The sequence below is a fragment of the Vanellus vanellus genome (genome assembly GCF_965231255.1).
Source record: "Vanellus vanellus genome assembly, chromosome: 9".
Taxonomy (NCBI): domain Eukaryota; kingdom Metazoa; phylum Chordata; class Aves; order Charadriiformes; family Charadriidae; genus Vanellus; species Vanellus vanellus.
Genome location: NC_138914.1, coordinates 17,215,985 through 17,233,967, shown reverse-complemented (window position 1 = coordinate 17,233,967; position 17,983 = coordinate 17,215,985). Strand labels below are relative to the sequence as shown.

Here is a 17,983-nt window from a genome sequence, read left to right as displayed (position 1 = left end):
TGTGGGATTTCAGTTTGAAATAGAACAGGGGCCAAAGCACTAACACTGTTGTAACCCCAGTTTTCACTGTGATTCATAATTTTAGGAAGAGTACATTAAATTTAAAAAAGAAAACAGCAGCAATGCAAACTAGTTAGAGACTAGAACATACTCTGAATAGGTTTTAATTTCTGAAATGTGTAACTGAAATGTCAGTAGTGAAAATATTAAGGGTGACTGTCCACAAGGGACAACTTGATATTTTTTTCTGATCTCTGATTACTGGAGAGGTACCTAGTCCTGTTACAGGGAAGGTACACTTTCCTGAGTTCACAGTCTGGCAATGTCTCTCCTTGAAGATTGTGGCAGTACGGTAAGAAGTGCAGTTCTGAAATGTGTGATGAAAGAAAATAGCGTTCCTCTGTCCAGGTGAAATAATGAACTGAAAGTGTTTGTTATGGGAGAATTTTGAAGGAGTGAAACATTACGAGGGAGATCTGATGGCTAAGGGTAAGTTTCTATCAGCTCAGTAATGAAGTAGACTATATGTACGAAGAATTAGTTCAGAGCTGTTTCCTTGGTCGTCCATATGTTAGTATGAAGTGGCATGAAGTGAAGAAACAGCAATGAAGAGAGAAAAAAAACCCACAACGAACCATGGTTGATCTCTAAAAGATATGTTGTATTATTACATGCTTCTTTCCACTTTACTCGGATGTTCTTAGTTATATTCAGTTTTGATTCAGCCTCAGTTCAAGGCTGTAAGGCCCAGGTGTGAGAGACACTAAAAGCTCTGAAGCTGCCACAGGTTGCCTTTCTCAGCATTTCTCATGCTGATATCTGGCTTTACCTTCCAACAGGGTTGATACTACTTCACGCAAAGAGTTAACTCGCAAAAACTTGAGAGCTGAAAGTTCTGATTATTTTTGGTCGATTTTCAGATATACTAGTTGAAGAAGATCCAGCACCTTGTGCATTCTCAGGGAATGGACGTCAGTGTGTCATGAATGGCACTGAATGTAAGGGTGGATGGGTTGGACCAAATGGAGGCATAACCAACTTTGATAATTTTGCATTTGCGATGTTGACTGTGTTCCAGTGTATAACCATGGAAGGATGGACTGATGTGTTGTACTGGGTAAGTTCATAAATCCCTGACCTTTGTTTACTTTTAAACAAGCTTCAATGTTCAAGTGAGAAATAGACTGGTTTACAATACCATTGGAGGGAAATCTTGGTGAGTTTTGTGGGAGACGAGCTCAGCTGCATACTTTTTCCAGTCACAGCATCTTACTGGACTCCTCAGGCTAAAAAGACATTTTAGAAACAAATTTATTCATTGCTTATTTGAGAGGTTTTTTGCCTATTCCATTTGGATAAATGTAATATTACATTTATGTCCTTTGGACTAGAATTTTTTTTGTGCAAGCCTACGTTTTTTTTAATACGTCTTTTCTGATTAAGCTTCAGAGCTCTCTTTTTGCAGGATTTCTGCAAAATATTTCACAGTATTAACATAAATTAGAACAAAGCAGGCTCTCAACTGCAAACCATTTGTTAACTATTCAGGAACAACAAATCACAGGAGCTGTGAGCCTGACATTGTCTCCGTAGAAGCAGCAAAAGGTATAAAAATACTTAACTATTTAAGTCCTCATCTTTAATGTTAGTCTGGCACAAGATATGGAACCTTGTCGTGGTTTAACCCCAGCCAGTAACTAGGACCATGCAGCCTCTTGCTTACCCTGTCTTCACCCCGGAGAAGGGGAGGGAGAAAAGGAGGGAAAAGGGAAGAAAAACTTCATGGGTTGAGATAAAGACAGTTTAATAGAACAAAAATGGAAAAGGAAAATAACAACAACAATAATAATAATGGTAAAAGAATATACAAGACATATGTCACTCTCACTGGCCGGTGAATTGGTTGTCCAGCCCAACCTGAGCAGAGATCATGGGTTCCCCCCTGGCCAACCTCCATTTATATACTAAGCATGACGTCTATGGTATGGAATATTCCATTGGCCATTCTATTGTTCTGTCTGTGCTCCTTCTCAGCTTCTATGGGAAGCTGAAAAAAGTCCTTGACTAATATAAACATCACTAAGCAGCAGCTAAACCAATATACATTATTGACATTCTTTTCATACCAAATCTGAAAACGTAGCGACCACTAGGAAGAAAATTGACTCTGTCTCAGCTGAAACAGTACAAACCTCCACAATCACCACATAAACAGACAGCTGGACACAGGCTGGGAAACTGAAGATATCTTTAGTTCCGATTTTACAATTGAGAATGGAGGTAAAAGAACACACAGATTTTTAAAGGACTAGGGTCACCTAAATATGCAGCTAGACATTTCTCTGCCTAACCCCATTTCAGTTCATTACATTGCATTCTTTTGTGAATCTTTAAGCACCTGAATGACCTTGGACAGAACACTCACATCAGATATTTAAGAAGTCTGTGACAGAACATACCTACCATAGGTGCTGAAAATCAATGAGAATATTCTGTACCACTTGGTACTCAGCAGTAAGTCTTTGCAGCATTGGGACCTTATAACAAATATAATTGTGACAGTTCGAATATTGGAAAATACTTATGAAAGAAGAAAACTGATTACCAGTAAGGATCATTCTTAGCAAGCTGTTAAAAATGGATGAGCTATCTTAAGATGTATCTTACTGGAACTATACTTTAGGTTATGTTGCTCACAGCAGCTTATGTTTTGAATTTCTTCAACTTTGTCTGGACGAGTGGGACTGTTTACTGATAACAGATCTGTTGTGGTGTATTGGATGCAATTAAGGATGTGGTATTACCCAGTGAGTGAACACTTAATTTTATGTGGTCATTTATTGCTAAAAAATGTAACACCAGAGTGTAGTCTCAGATAAAATCTATTATACTAGAATATAGACTATGGAGATGTTTTTAAGATAATGTCACTGTAACGATAATTAAGATGGTAAACTGGCATTCATTAGGATTGAAAGACAAAAAATTTGACAAAATAGGAATCTCTGCTTCCACTGTCTGTTATCAGAGATACAAATTTGTCTATAAACATGCATACCTTCAATACTGAAGAGTCTAACAATAATGCATAGCTATATATAGGCTAGTGTATTGTTTCTCACAGTGTAGGTTTATCAACTCTTTGGATTTTGTTCTCCAACTCTTCCTAATTTTCTCAAGACTGTGTGAATGTAGCATTCGTGTATGCTTTATACAATTTACATTCATGATGATGAGTTACTTTTATCCCTCCTGAAAGTAAAGGGAAGGCTTGCCATGATTCTTTAGAAGAAAAAAAAATACTTTTAACATCTTTCAAGGCAAAAGTATGCCCACATTTCAGTACTTGACAATTCCTTCAACTGTCACCAATTTTTTAAAAGATTAATGTAAAAACTTCAGGGAGCTACTGTATTTGGAATATGATTGTTACAAAAGATATAGAAACAATTTAAGCTGAGTGGCTCAGTATTAAACATTTTTTGCCCTCAGAATTAATGAGCTAGTTGATCTGATGCATCTTAAATCTTTCTGGTCTCCATTGACAGCACAAAAAATAAACCCATTAAAATAGTGTGCTGAATATTGTTATGATTAGACAAAATGCAAGGCATAAGAAAATGAAAAACTTAAAAAATTCAAAACTACACACGAATTATTTTATTTATCTATAACAAGTTTCTGATGTAGAAGGTATTTACAGGTACAGTTTCATGTTATTGTCAGTTTTCATTTTATTACAAATGATACTGACGTTATTAGAGAAGCAAATATTTATTGATCTAGTGTAGTGAAATATAATCAAAGCCAGATATTCAAGTGGCTTTGGAATCTGTCTTAGCTGATGTTTAGATAATTAAATTATAGATCTGGATTCTTTGTGTCTGAAGACCAACAAATTGCCCATTGTCAAGCTGAAATTACTTGCTGAGGACAACAGAAATGACAATTTATATGTTTTAATTTTAGCCCTGGATTAAGGTGAGATAGATTTAGCTATTGCTAGGCAAAAATTAGAAGATATTTTCTTTTAATTGTGAATTATGAAAACATTAGGGGTATACCAAATTGCAATAAAAATGTCCAAAGAATCTAAGAAAACAATTTTAGCTAGAAGTGCATGGATTTTGTGGGTTGGTTTTTACTTAGAAATCTATTGATGATACACAACTGAATGACTTTTATACAAAACATAAACAAATAACACCAAACCCACAAATATTAGAAACTGTGCAAAATTCTGATTTCCATTTTGTCAGTGTGAACAGTAAAATTAACTATGTAGGCTTATCTCGCTAGCAGGTGTAATCTGAGTGGGTGAAATACGTGCAATAGTTTGCATCATCTTATGTGGCGTTCTGTTAGCAAGAATGACAGCTGAAAATGACAGCTTCCAATAACACTCACTAGCCCAGCTCATTATCACCTGGTTAACAAACAGTAAATTCAGCTTAACAATCCTTCAAGTATCAATAATAATTTTTCTCTTATGCGTACCTGTTATAAATTGAGGGCTTGATCCTTCTACTACTAGGCACCCTTCAGATCCTGGTGACATGGATGTCCTGCTGCTCACCAGTTTGCATCTGAAGCCCATATGTCCTATTATTTTTTAGAGTATCATCTGGCTACTTTCCACTCTAACTTATGTGTAACTCACTGGATAGCATGTATTACATGTTTCATCCACAAAACCTGTGACTCCTTAGTGCCAAATGCTAGACTTAACTACAGAGGTTAAGGGATAGTGTCCTTGTTTTCACCAGCTAGTGCAGCATATGGGTTCCCAAATTGTATAATATGTGGCTGCACATCTGTACGTCTTCTCCATTTACATCAGGACTGAGCTTATTCCCAGTCACAGTCCTTTCTGTTTGCTCTCTAGCCCTAGCTGAAGGCTTATGCTATTAGTTTTGGATCCCAGTGCAGTCCTTGTTATTGGCAAAGTGGCAGCCTCTATGTGCCCAAGTTTTTAATGCTCTGGCTCACATTCTGAAGCTGAGAGTGTAGCATTCTTTGCCTCATTTTCAGTTTATGCTAGCAAGCATTCAAGAATTACAAAATCTGAATCTACATTTGCATATCTGGCTCTAGATTTTTTTCCATGTCTTTCAGACATCTAGATTTATAGTCTATTAATGGCAAACACATATTTTATAAATTGCTTTTTATTTTTAGCTATTTCACTTGATACATAGGAACAAACATAATGAGCAGCGGTAGTTGCCAATAAAACCCCCAATTTTCCCATGAGTACCAAAATTATCCCATTTAATTCTTCTTGTTTGCACCATAGTGAAGTTATCTTGAGTTACTACACTTGAATAATCTACACTGACACTACTGTACCTTGAATGACAGATAGACAGCGCATCTGTGAAATAAACTACTGTGTGATGGATTGCCAGAACAGTTGATTCAATGATCGAGCAACTGTATTAGTGGCTACTGAATTTTACTAAGTCTATTTTGTAGATAGACATCGCATTACTAGCTCAAATATTAATGGCTCGTCAGTTCTCTGACACCTAGCTAGCACTGTTCAGACTGATCTTGGAGATTTTTGAGACTGAAGCACTCAAGCTGAAATTGCTGAATAATGGTACATTGATGTCTTACATGATTTCGCCTATTAATACACCTACTGATATGTTAAGATATACTCTCATGGATTCATGTTTAAAATACACAATTCATTACCTGAAATGTCTAAGCAATCTAAAATATATCTAAAACTTGCGTAAAGTTTAAGGAAAGGGGTGTCAGTTTTTTTAATGTACCCTTTACTAATATGCCAACTTCTTAAGACTGTGTCCTTTACTACTGTTTGATAGTAACATGTTATAGTCAAAGAAATACTTCATTCATAATTCCTCTGCTTTTATAACAAAGAAGTGTGCACCTAGAAATCTGGGTTGGTTTTTTTTTTGCTTTAGAAATTAAGCTTTATGTGCCCCAATATACTCCTTGAAGCATCTTAGAACATCTTAGAATCAATCAGTTCTGTAACACAGTCTGTTTAGTCTGCACTGCACTCTTGCATCTGTCTAGTATGCAGATGTCTACACAGCCATTGTATTAATGTTACTGGAAGTAACATATCAAGATAGAAAAGGCTGTATCAATAATTCTTTGAATGTATTTCCATAACCAAGTACAAGAGCTGTGGCTTCCTCACTAGCTTGCCAGTAGTACAAGACAACTTTATTGTGCATAAACTAAAAGGTACAAAATCATTGCATGTTTGTTTTCTAACTGGATGAGAATTTGAAAGAATGATTATAACTCCCACATAAACCTACACATAAGAAAGAAAATAATTACAATAATAAATCAGTCTATTGATTTTTCAGAATATCAATCAGATGATCAGGGACTCAGACCATCGTCTGATCATGTCACTTTTTAGAATGCTGCTAGTTCAAGAATCTTAAAGGACAGCCTACTCAGAAGTATTGTAAGGGGATATAGTGTACTTGAAACCAGCTGATGTGCAGCCAAAGATTTTTCCTAAACACAAGCAAATATTTTGCAAATATACCTCACAAGAAAACCCCTTGGCTCAGTCACAAAGTGTATTATTAGTCCATAAACAAAAATCTGCAAAGTGTGTTTGAAGTATTATCAAAGCTGTCATCAGAGTGTTGAGCAGGAATCTCTAAAAAGTATCTTTCAAAAAATGTGACCAGCAGTCAAGTAAGCAATAATACTCTAGAACTTTGAGCTGAATAATTTAATAAACCAATGGGAAACAACTACTTTGGGTGATTTAAGTCACATTAGTCACATTACAGCTGCAGAATGGAAGGCATGTTATTGCATCCAACACAATACTTGTCAGTGATGAATTTCAGCTTACACTCTGAGAGAAGTCAAAGGATGCTTGACAACTTTTTTTTCCTTTTGTATGTCAGCTGCAATTATTCAGCAAACAATGTTAAAAATTGTGAGGGAATACATTAGAAAAATCTTAGAAAATATTTATTTCTGCCTTTGTCTGTTATGTACTAAGGATAATTTAATGCTGTTCTCTTAACATCCCTCAACACCACTCACAGGTCATCTGAGGGAGAGTCTTCAGTGAAACAAGGCAGCTCATCCCCAAAGGCATTGATGTGCTGGATGCACAGTGCACCCAGCCTGTCACTACATAGACAAAAATTTAACACATGATATCCAGCTGGAGAAAGAGCGATAGAAATTTTGGATGACCGTCTTAATATATTGCATAAATCACACTTAAGAGCCAGGAATTGCAGGCAGGGGTTTTTGAATTTGCGTGTTAATTACTTGCATCCAATTTCATGTTAAAATCTAGCTTAACCCCATCACCTTTTAGGTAATGATGTGGACTAATTACTTTTTTATATCCTCTAGTTAGATAGATAGATATATTCTCTGGATATAAAAAGCTCTGAATCAACCAATTTTAGATTGCAAAGAGACAAGACTTAAATTGGCAATAAATTAGAATCCTCAGAAAGGGAGAAAAGGGAATGATCAAATTCAGACATGCAAACAGAGCTGCCAAGCCAAGGAATATACATATTAAAAGTTTGAATTGGCATTGAAAGGGATGATCATATAACTTTTTTCAAATGAGCATCTTAACACAAAGAACCCACCTGAGTGGGATTTTAAACTGCCTCATGGGGAAATATCCCATGAACTGAACTTGATTTACTTTGACAAGATACCTGGTATCTTAGTCTTAGCTGTCTGCTGACCTGTACTGCAGTCAAAGCCTAGAACTAATTTCTTCTCATAGATCATTGCAACTACTCAGAAGAACATACTATTTCTCCCCAGAAAGTTTAAATAAAGTGGATAGGAACTGGATTAGAAATAGGCCAGGCTTTAGGTAGCACTAAGAATTCCACTAGTTGAATAGCTAGAGTTTCTTCCAAAAACTTTGCCACAAGAAGCAAACAATCATGTTAAAACCATCCTAGTTCCCAGACTGATAACAGTTCTGTAGATACATTCAGATTGACCTTGAGTATTGGGGTTTTGTTCATTGTTTCTACGTAAACCAAGGTAACAATTTTACATCGACAATCTAAATAGTACATGCTATTATGCTTGCAGTTTTTGTATCCGGCATATGGGAAATACTAAGTACATACAATTATTATACAATGTTGTATGGTACATATATAGGTGGAATAGCAGATATGAAAAGAAAAATGGTATTTAGTATCTATCACTAAAGTGGATACTATTACTCTATGTATTTAATAGAGAAATATTTTAAAATAAAAACACTGTTCTATCACATTAGATAATTCATTTCAATAGTTTTTTGAGGCCTAAGATTTATTAGACCTAAAGATCAGTACATAGGTTTTATAAATTTCTTATGTGAAATTAGTTTGGGCAATATAAATAGGGAGAAGCACTAACAAATTGTTCATCCTAAATTAACACGCTGCAACCAATGAAGGAATCAAACAGTTCCATTTTGCTATACCTGGAATATAGAGTTTGTTAAACCTGGTAGAGTCCTCTGACAATCCAACAGAAAACCTTCACTGGATTACTGCTTTGTAAAGGCAGTACTCCTCATTTTGTTATGGTAATGGCTATCTGCTCTGCAGATTCAGCCTGGAATAACTATCTGAAGAAGAGAAAATAATTTCTTAGCAGTCACATTTGTCATCTAGGTTTTCTGTGGAACAATTATTTGATTATTCTTTTTCTCCTAGTTAAAGATGGTAAGCTGATTAATGAAATGCCACCAACAGTAATTAGCTAAAATGGCATTAGATGCAAAATAAAGTATCTGAATGGAAAAAAAAAAATAAGACCTGCATCTAAACTGATTTCTAATCAATATTAGGGAAAAAAAAAATATAAGCAATCAGCTTTGAAGAATAAGTGCATTATTTGGCTACCTAAATTATACACTTCATTAACTAACAATGTATAAAAATATGGTAGCAACTGAGGTCTGTTCAGATAGATCAAAGCAAATTAATAAAACTGAAGCAGTGTCTCATAAGTTGAGGTTTAACTTGAGATGGTCACTTGTATGTGTCCTATATGCAACTTTATAGCACAGTTTACGTACAGAAGCTGGGGGCCAAATTTAGAGGTGATTAAGCAATTATGAAGCTCTGTAGGTACTCTACCAATCTTTCACTTCTCCAAGAGATATATTTCTCTTTATGCCTTAATGCCTGAGCCATGAAGTTCTGATTTTTCATTTGTTGCTGAGCTGAAATGCTTAACAAAGCAGTGGTCTCTGAGTTCACATCCCACCAGTGTATGTCTTGACGTGCTTCTGTGCTGGCAGTACAACAAAGTTGAGTCTGGCCAACCAGGAGAATGTCAGGGAATCTATGCTTTAACTCCAGAACCCAGAGAAGATTGAAGATAAAATTACATGCTTTTACAAGCCAGCCTGGAGGCTGTTGTGCTTCAAGCACAGGCTGTTTTAAGTCAGTTTTAAGTTAACTCCACTTCAGCCTTGAATATCCCAGGACACAAGCTTTGAAGCTAGAAGGCTTTGAAAAGCTGTCTGGTATGCTCTAAAATGAGTAGAATAAATAGCCTGTGATCTGAGGTTTTGAGAACCTACATTGTATGCTTCAAAGAATGCAGGATTAGTCCCATTTCACAAAATACTGATTTCTGAAGGATTTTTACACCCGTCAAGAGACTGACTTTGTCAGTCTTAATAATTTTAAGATTATTAGGTAGATCATTGGTGACAATAAATAAACTCACCAGTTATGTATCTTTTGGAATGTTGTAAAAGCAGGAAGGTAAAATTGAAACCTAAGGAAACTCAGACACTTAAGAAATTGAATTATTTTACACAATGTTTCAAATTTGCTTAAAGTAGATTGATGCATCAGTGCATTATAGCTGTAATAGTACAAATGCAGAATTAGAGGTGTTACTGCATTGCTTTATCATTATCCCCAGTTAGGGCTTATATTAATTGATACATACAAAGAGCTTGCAACAGATTGCAGTAAACCAGTACCAGGTGTGCAGAAAAGTAAGACCTTGATCTGCACTCAGTTGTGTACAGGGATTTTACTCACAATTACCACAGACAAATGAGACATTTTAATGATTTCTAATTGATGTTTTAGATTGGAGTGTGCTGTCTGCAGCTGTGTAATACTAATGGTTATGTCTGCTGTAAATTTGGGTTTCTCCATGTTTCACTTCAGAGTCTTGGTTTCTGATTGTCTACGTCGCATTGTAATGGTAGTTGACTCCAACTACAGCACCAATAACAAGATAATTCACTCCAAATGCTGGATGAGGCAGTTTCAGACTGTACCAAGTTTGTCCTATCAGCTCTAGATAATTCTTCAAGACTTTGCAGACATATACTCACAAATATAAGCATGTAAATGCAAAGAGCGAAATATACAATGAAAATTAATTATTCTCCACCAATTTAAGTTGCATAGAGTAACTTGTCTCCTGATCTGGTAGCATCAACAAATGGGACCTTTTACAAGGACTTTTGAACTGTTAGTTACTGTGTTTATCATGAAAGGGATAGGAAGAGCCTCAGAGTTTTCATAGCTGTTTAAATACACAAATCTAATCTCACATCTTTATGAAAGGAGTGAAAATGCGAAGTGTAGCCAAAAGTGGCATCTCTGGAGAATAAGCCTTTTTAAACACTTAACTGAGTAGTTCACATCTACCGTTATAGTGAAACAGAATTAAGTGATATGAAAAATACTTTATCCTTCATACCATCCATTATCTCATCTATCCTCTGGCTGATGTGATGGGTAAACTAATTCAAACTGAAATCCAAACAGTAAGACTAGATCTGGAAAAAGGCACAGAGAACAGCAAGAAGGATGGTCCTTGGGGGTGTCTTTGCAATAGGTGTTATGGATGCTAAAAGCTTAATGGACTCAAAAAGATATGGCCAAGTCCATTGAGAGCCATTAAATATGACACCTCCTTTAGTATAGTACGTCCCTGACCCTCAGTGGGAGTCTTGCAAGGCTTTTTGCTGAGGATTTGAGATATGGTATCTCCTAGATTTCCTGGTACTTTAGCATAATTCAGAGGCTTTTATTGTTTGTTTCTTAGTTGCAACTTCCAATGTATCTGGAATTTGGGTCTTCATAACTTCTTATTCTGCACTTTGGGTGAGAAGTCAGCATTAATCCTTTCAACTGAAAATACCTTATTTCTGAGGATGAAGATTTTCCTGTGCTCATATATTAACCAAGCTCTGGCTCAATTTTTTATCAGAAGGGAAATTGACTCCTTTAATCATTCTTTAACTGAAAGTTATGGAAAGTGCCACTTGACATGCATGAAATGAGTAGCTAAGTTTTCCAAAAGGAAAGGACTTATTTTTATACTTTCATCTCTGGTGTTAATGCAATCAGAAATATCACTTCATGAGTAGAAATTACAATGCATTAATTGAATAGAGTTTAATTGTCTCTAGAATTAAATGGTAAAATTCTTGAGTAGATGCAGTTTCAGGTTGTTGCTTTTAGGAAGTCAGTCTGAGACTAGTGCCAAGTTGTTCTACTAGATTACGGGTTCCTGAGTTAGGAATGCTTTTGAATTAGTTCATCATCTGCCCAAACCGAAGTATTTCTTCTAGTACTGGTTAGCTGCAGTTTCCAATTTTTACATCACAGGGCATTAGTCCTAGGTAGATTAGTCTAAAACATTGGGCTTACAATAAAACTGAATAAATCCGAAGGAGTTTTTTTCATATGTTATGCACTGTAAAGTGAATGAAGGAAATGCAAATCACAGTTGCCTATGCTAATAGAGCCTTTATGACAGAGCATGGAAATTTCAGCTTTGCTCCTGGGTTCCTACGTTAGTGCAATGCTTGGCTTCTTGAATATGTTCTCTTTGTGAGCAAAAAGAGTGTATTAAGTTGGATTGCAGTGATTCCCAGAGCTCTCTTTTCTCAAAGTAAAATTGCAAATATTAATCTTTCAGGTTTTCCAGAAAGATTTATAGCAGGAAAACGTTGGCATCAACAGCAGATGAATTTATGCCTTCACTTTGAACTCTGGTGAATTGCAAACAACTATTTGCTAATGGTACAGTTCAGTTAGATGCAAAATGTGTTCACGTGTATTTGAGATTTAGACAAAATGTTCACTCTTAATCAGCTATCGTTAGAAGAACACTTTGTGTGTATCATCTGAATCATTTGTATGAAGGAAACGTAATTCTAAAGCAATAAAATAATTATGAATATGCATTTTAAACTATTGAGTAAATTTTATTCCTAAACCTTAAGACCAGATGCCTGAAATTGAAAGAAGATGCACAGGACAGCATACACTGGGACATAGCAGAAATTCAGTCTGGGCAATAGGGTATTTTACTAAATACCTGAGCGTCTTCATTGGTAAGATTTCTTCAATGTAGGAGACTTGTTCTGAGGGAATGGGTACGGATGATTAAAAAAACAAACAAACAAAAAAAAAAACCCAACAAAAAAACCACAAAATCAAACCACGATTGATCTCCTTAGCATAGGCATCTGACATGGTAAGTATTGCTAAAAGTATATTAGTACAGGAGACTAAGTATAAGTAGGTCAGTATAATGGCAGCATTATGAAAGACTTTATTTTCCATATGAATATGCTGTTACAGAATTGGACTATGGAATATGGACTTATGAAAGACTTTATTTTCCATATGAATATGCTGTTACAGAATTGGACTATGGAAACTTGGGATCTTTTAAAATTGGAGGTAATGATCCCAGCCTTTCTGAAAGACTATAACCCTTCTCCATTTTAATTTCTCCAAAATACACTTTTATTAAAATTAAAAGGAAAAAATCCAAATCAATTATATTTTGCAGTTTTCTTTTTTTTTCCTAGCAAGTCTAAGTAATTTTAATTTACTTTTCAGTACCTCAGTTCAATTACTAAAGCATTTTAAAAGGTGATATAAAGAGAGATTATTTTAAAGGATGCATGAAGATGTTGTGTAAAATAATCTTTGGTTACTTAGGAAGTTTGTTTATTTTAGTGGCATTATTACAGATTGCCACCAAAGAAAAGTGCCTGTGGGCCTTAACCTGCAAAGACTTAATGCGTGTGCTTTTATCTAACCATCCCCAGAGCCTATCTTGCAGAAATTGAGATTATGATAAATTTTTAAAAGAGAGAGGAAAACATAAAATAAGTAGTACAGTTTGAAAAACAATGGTTCCACGTTTAGTGTGTCTACTCCGACAGAGATGTTAAGGACGACAGGAGTCAAATTTGACTATCAATAGAGCTCAAAGCCTAATCATGAATTTCAGATATGACGAACACAACAGCATTCACAGAAGAGGAAAAAGGTTTGCCCGAAGATTGTTCTACAATACCATATCCAGTATTGAATGCTCATGCAGTTTTTATTATCTGCTGAATTTTCATGGCTAAAAAGCATCTTAAGAAGAATCTAATGCAAACTTGTCAGCATAAACAAAAAAGCCAGAATAATTCCTCTCCCACGAGAGACATTTCCAAGAAGTTCCAAGTCAGAATTATTTTTGTAACTTATCAAAATGTCTTTTTGTACCTGAATGCTGCACACAAAAACAATTTTCCTGTGTTTTAAAATATCTTTTTTTTCTGAATAGGCCTTTTTAGATTTCCATGGGTATGTTTCTCAAGTCCCTCTGCTGATATGTATAATGAGCTCGCTAAGAATAGACAGTGGAAAAAGTCTTTATAGAAAAGCTTGTGTGGGTCTATAAAAAGTGTACTTAAAGCTCAGTTACTTCAATCTTACCTTAAAAAAAAGAAAAGTAACAACTTTTTAAACATCATTTAACCTTAATCTTGATATAATTTTTGTTCAGAAGTGTTTGTGGAATATTTCCATGTTTCCACTATGTTTCTAAAATTGGATTTCAGTTTTTCATTTTCCTAAAATTGAGTTCATGTTGTTACACACGTTCATTCTCATTTATTTCTTTTTGAATTAATTAAAAATGTCTGACTGCATCCAACTGTAGTATTTCAGGGAAAAAATATTGAAATTCCATGTTACAGAAAATAATATTGCTTGTACTGTTGAGATACATATTGCCGTTTCTTTTCTCAAAGGATCATTCATGTAGCTAGGATATATGTGAGCTAAAAATCCTAATACTTCAATATACTTTGTAAGCATAGTTTTAATTAGTGAGATCTGAAATTTAGTTCATGTTCTAGGTATTAAAGAACAGAACTGTTGCAGTGCTCCATTTATGTTTGATAATATTTTTGGTCTGAATACGAGGTTCACTCAGTATTTTGTTTTAGAGTATGTATTGGAAATGCAAAGTGAGCGTGGCCAGTGCCTTCTTTCTTGTTTTGTTCTCCTTTGAATACTGAAGGAATGAATAGAATGCTATCTCACCTGAATGATTAAATTCTCTTTGTTCTCTGACTCTTCGTTGCTATTACTATAGTGATCTACTCTATAAGATCATCTTATTTCTTGCAGATGAATGATGCTATGGGATTTGAATTGCCATGGGTGTATTTTGTCAGTCTCGTCATCTTTGGGTCATTTTTCGTACTAAATCTTGTTCTTGGTGTATTGAGCGGGTAAGCATACACCTTTTTCATCATGAAGGCAGAGTCCTGAATTCAGTTGCCATGAACACACAGGTTATCTTATACAGGTGAGACTTCAGTTGTGATGACATCTTTTAATAAAGCTCTATTTCTTCCTCCTCTAATTAGAACAAAAGCAGTTTTCTGTAGCTATCATATAAATAATATGCAAATACCAAAATCAGAGCTTAGACATACCAGTATATATTCTTCATGTCCGTACTTGTAGCAAAATTATAAAAAGGGCTAATAATTTTCTAGCACTTATTTAAAGCTTATTTTAATTCATCTTGTAAGCATCACATCTACATCATAATTTGGGTAAGTAAAGAAATTAAACAAATGTTCATTGATTTATTTATTTTTTTAAAGAACTGAGTTAAGTCATAAACTTTCAGTGTTGAAACCTACGTGATCTGGCAGCTGCAAAAAGGACTCTGCTGTTTAATGAATGACTGAATCATAACTTATTTCCTTACATTTTACAGGTAAATGATGCAATAGGATGTGAATGGCCATGGATCTATTTTGTTAGTCTTATCATCCTTGGCTCATTTTTCGTACTTAACCTGGTTCTTGGTGTACTTAGTGGGTAAGCAGTTGAGTTAACATTGTGTATGCTACTGCTACTTGTAAGATGGCCTCTGCATTTACTCAAGCTTCTCAGCGATGGCTTTTTTTGCATGCACATGAGACTCTTATGTCATCCTACCAGTGTTTGCTCTTTTGACTGAATTGCGTGATTCTAGTGCCTTTATCTGTCTGACATCACGTTCACCATGCTTGCCAAAAATACTCATTAAATGAAGCACTAATTTCCTTATTTTATAATATTTCAGCAGGGAGAAACATTATTTTGCACACAGAGATGGGTGGTGCGCCTGTACAAATATTCTCCCCTATAGTTATAAAGAAGTGTCCTTTTTCTGAAAGCCTAACTGTTGCTTTTGTTCAAATGCCCATAAAGTAACGGAAGTGTGATTTGTGTTTACCAGTCACATTGCAAATTCTTTTTAATGGGTGCTTCAAGATCTGTCTTACAGAAAGAGTATGACTAGGCCACCTCGACACAAAGTGTTTGGGGCTTCCTGCATTGTAGAGCTGTGTCCTGCTCTGACAGCCTGCACAAGTGAGCTGACACAGTTATTGATAATCAAATGTCCATTTAATATACTTGTCAGTGGGAGATTGTCACAGCTTTTTGTTGGTTTGTGTACTCCAGACTCCAGCCAAGAACTAAAGTGGTGTCAGTTTTAGCTGTATAATGTGGTTTAAAACTGTGGTTTATGGCAATAGTTTGCAAAGTTTTCCTCTTGCAAAGCTTGCTTACTGAGGTTACAGCTCCACTTCCTTTGCCATTTCTTCGTTTCTAAGACGCTTGAGCTTGGGAAATATGGTAAAGATATTTTCTGGTAAATAAATAAAAGATCCTGCTAGTATCTGAATACTAAAAGAAAATTATTATTATTGTATGTATTAGCTTTTAATTATACAACAAACGGTATTGTTCTGGCAGTCTTAGGCAAGCTGGGCCATCTTTGTGAGCCAACAGAAAAATTTGTCTTATGTGGAAAGCAGCCTGACACCATAGCTGAAGGTGTCATCAGGCTGCTGATTGTGCGCTATATATTCAAAAGGAATTATAATGCATTGTTACATTCCTGGAAATCGGGCAATGAAACAAAATTTCCAGTTGCTGATATGATAACTATATTAAAAGAGTGTTTTTATCTGATGAGTAGTTTTACGTGTCTTTTAAAATCATAAGTCATTTAGATAGGTTATGGTTGCACACAGGAAACTAGGGAAAGCATAGTTTTACCTTACTGTAAGAATCACTTTACAAAGCAGATGTTTATAAGTAAAGAGAGAGTGCTAAAAAGACATTCCTGATTTTTAGATTTAATCTCTTCCTTCCAAGACCTCCCCAGTAAAGTCTGATTTATATAGTCATATTGGCTTTGTTTTATTCAGGGACAAATGTGTAAATTATTGTGAAACTAAGGGCCTAGCTTTCACCTCACAGACACACTGGACAAACAGAATAAGAAGGAGAAGGACGGATAAATGAGGGTAGTCGCAGTGTAATTTATTTCTTCTTTTGATACTGTTACCCAGCGTTGCTGTGTGACTGGACTTCCCACTGAAGTCATTAGAGGATTATGTTTTCCAAGTTCCTTTACCTGGCCCTTAAGAAGGTCACAAGCAGCAATTAGTTTTCTTCCTGTTTTGTGAAGGTGTCCTGTGGTAACAGTTAACTAAATATTCCCCTTTTGCATGACTCAAATTGTTAATGGTTTCAGATTTTTATGTTTTTAAAAATAAGTTGTGGGGAAGGTAATGCTGGATTCGGTGGTTTTTTGCACATGTTCATTTCTTCTACTGAAGCCTTGGAAATTTAGAGAGATCCTCACAGCTAAGCTTTATGTTTGATTTAATACATTTAAAATACTTTATAAAGTTTGCAACATTATGATACATATCATATTGGTTGGAATATGGAGTTGTTCTTTAGCTGCTGTTACAATACAGGGGAAGAGGTGTCCCCTTGTCCTTGGGTTCCGTTCTGCAGACAAGGAATCACCCCTAATTTCTAGGTATTGCTTGATCTGTAGAGCTCTAACAGTCTTCAGAACCCTTACTGGCTTGCCTTCGATTTCCAGCGAACAGAAATAGCAGTGTCAAGTGTGATGTGAACTCTCCTTAAATTCAGAAATTCAGTCATTCTTAAATTTTATTTTCTGCCATAGTGTCACCTAACTGTAGTGTCCCTTGAGCGCTCGGGTTGCTTGATGAATTGTTTAAATCCATGTTTGCCCTAAATACGTGAACAAGCCTTCCTAACTCTCCAGTTTTTTGTTTTCTATGCTTAAGAAAATCATACAAGTGAACTGAGACATGTGATATATAAATATCACCAATGATTGACATTGAGAGTGGAAGGAGAAAGGAAGAGAAAATATTCCTAAAAGATACCTATCATACCAAACTAATGTTTGGTATGTAACTGAACAAAATGTCCTGGCATACTTGCTTGAAACTCTGACAGGGGCCAGTCTGGAATTCTGTTACACTGATTTATTTTGATCACTAAATGCCATTTGTATATCAATAATAAATATTTTCCACATTTTCTATTTAGACATATCTGTCTAAACTTTAGGGGAAAAAAATGATGTAAAATCCTATGGCTGTATTCCTTAGTAGAAAGCTAATATTTTTCTTTCTGAGACAGGCATTGAATATCTAACACATGCATTTTTTGTTTTTTATTTAAGAGTTATTAGCTTTCGAGTTTTATGCTCTTGAAACCATAGCATGAAACCTGATTTATGATAAATCTACAAAATTAAATTTACTAAATCAATCAAACTTCAAGAATGCAAAAATTATGTTAACTTACTTGAAAAGCAT

At 35.3% G+C, this 17,983-nt stretch overlaps 1 protein-coding gene across 1 annotated transcript in view; it reads left to right on the top strand.

Annotated features, from left to right (window-relative positions):
• CACNA1D (calcium voltage-gated channel subunit alpha1 D) overlaps positions 1 to 17,983 on the top strand; it is a gene marked incomplete at both ends in the record, with an annotated part of 205,029 nt that overhangs the window by 76,173 nt on the left and 110,873 nt on the right. Inside the window, 2 exons of the mRNA XM_082487992.1 lie at positions 921 to 1,117; positions 14,457 to 14,560. Of these exons, the coding sequence (XP_082344118.1) occupies positions 921 to 1,117; positions 14,457 to 14,560 (301 nt within the window). The remainder of the gene's footprint in view (positions 1 to 920; positions 1,118 to 14,456; positions 14,561 to 17,983) is intronic.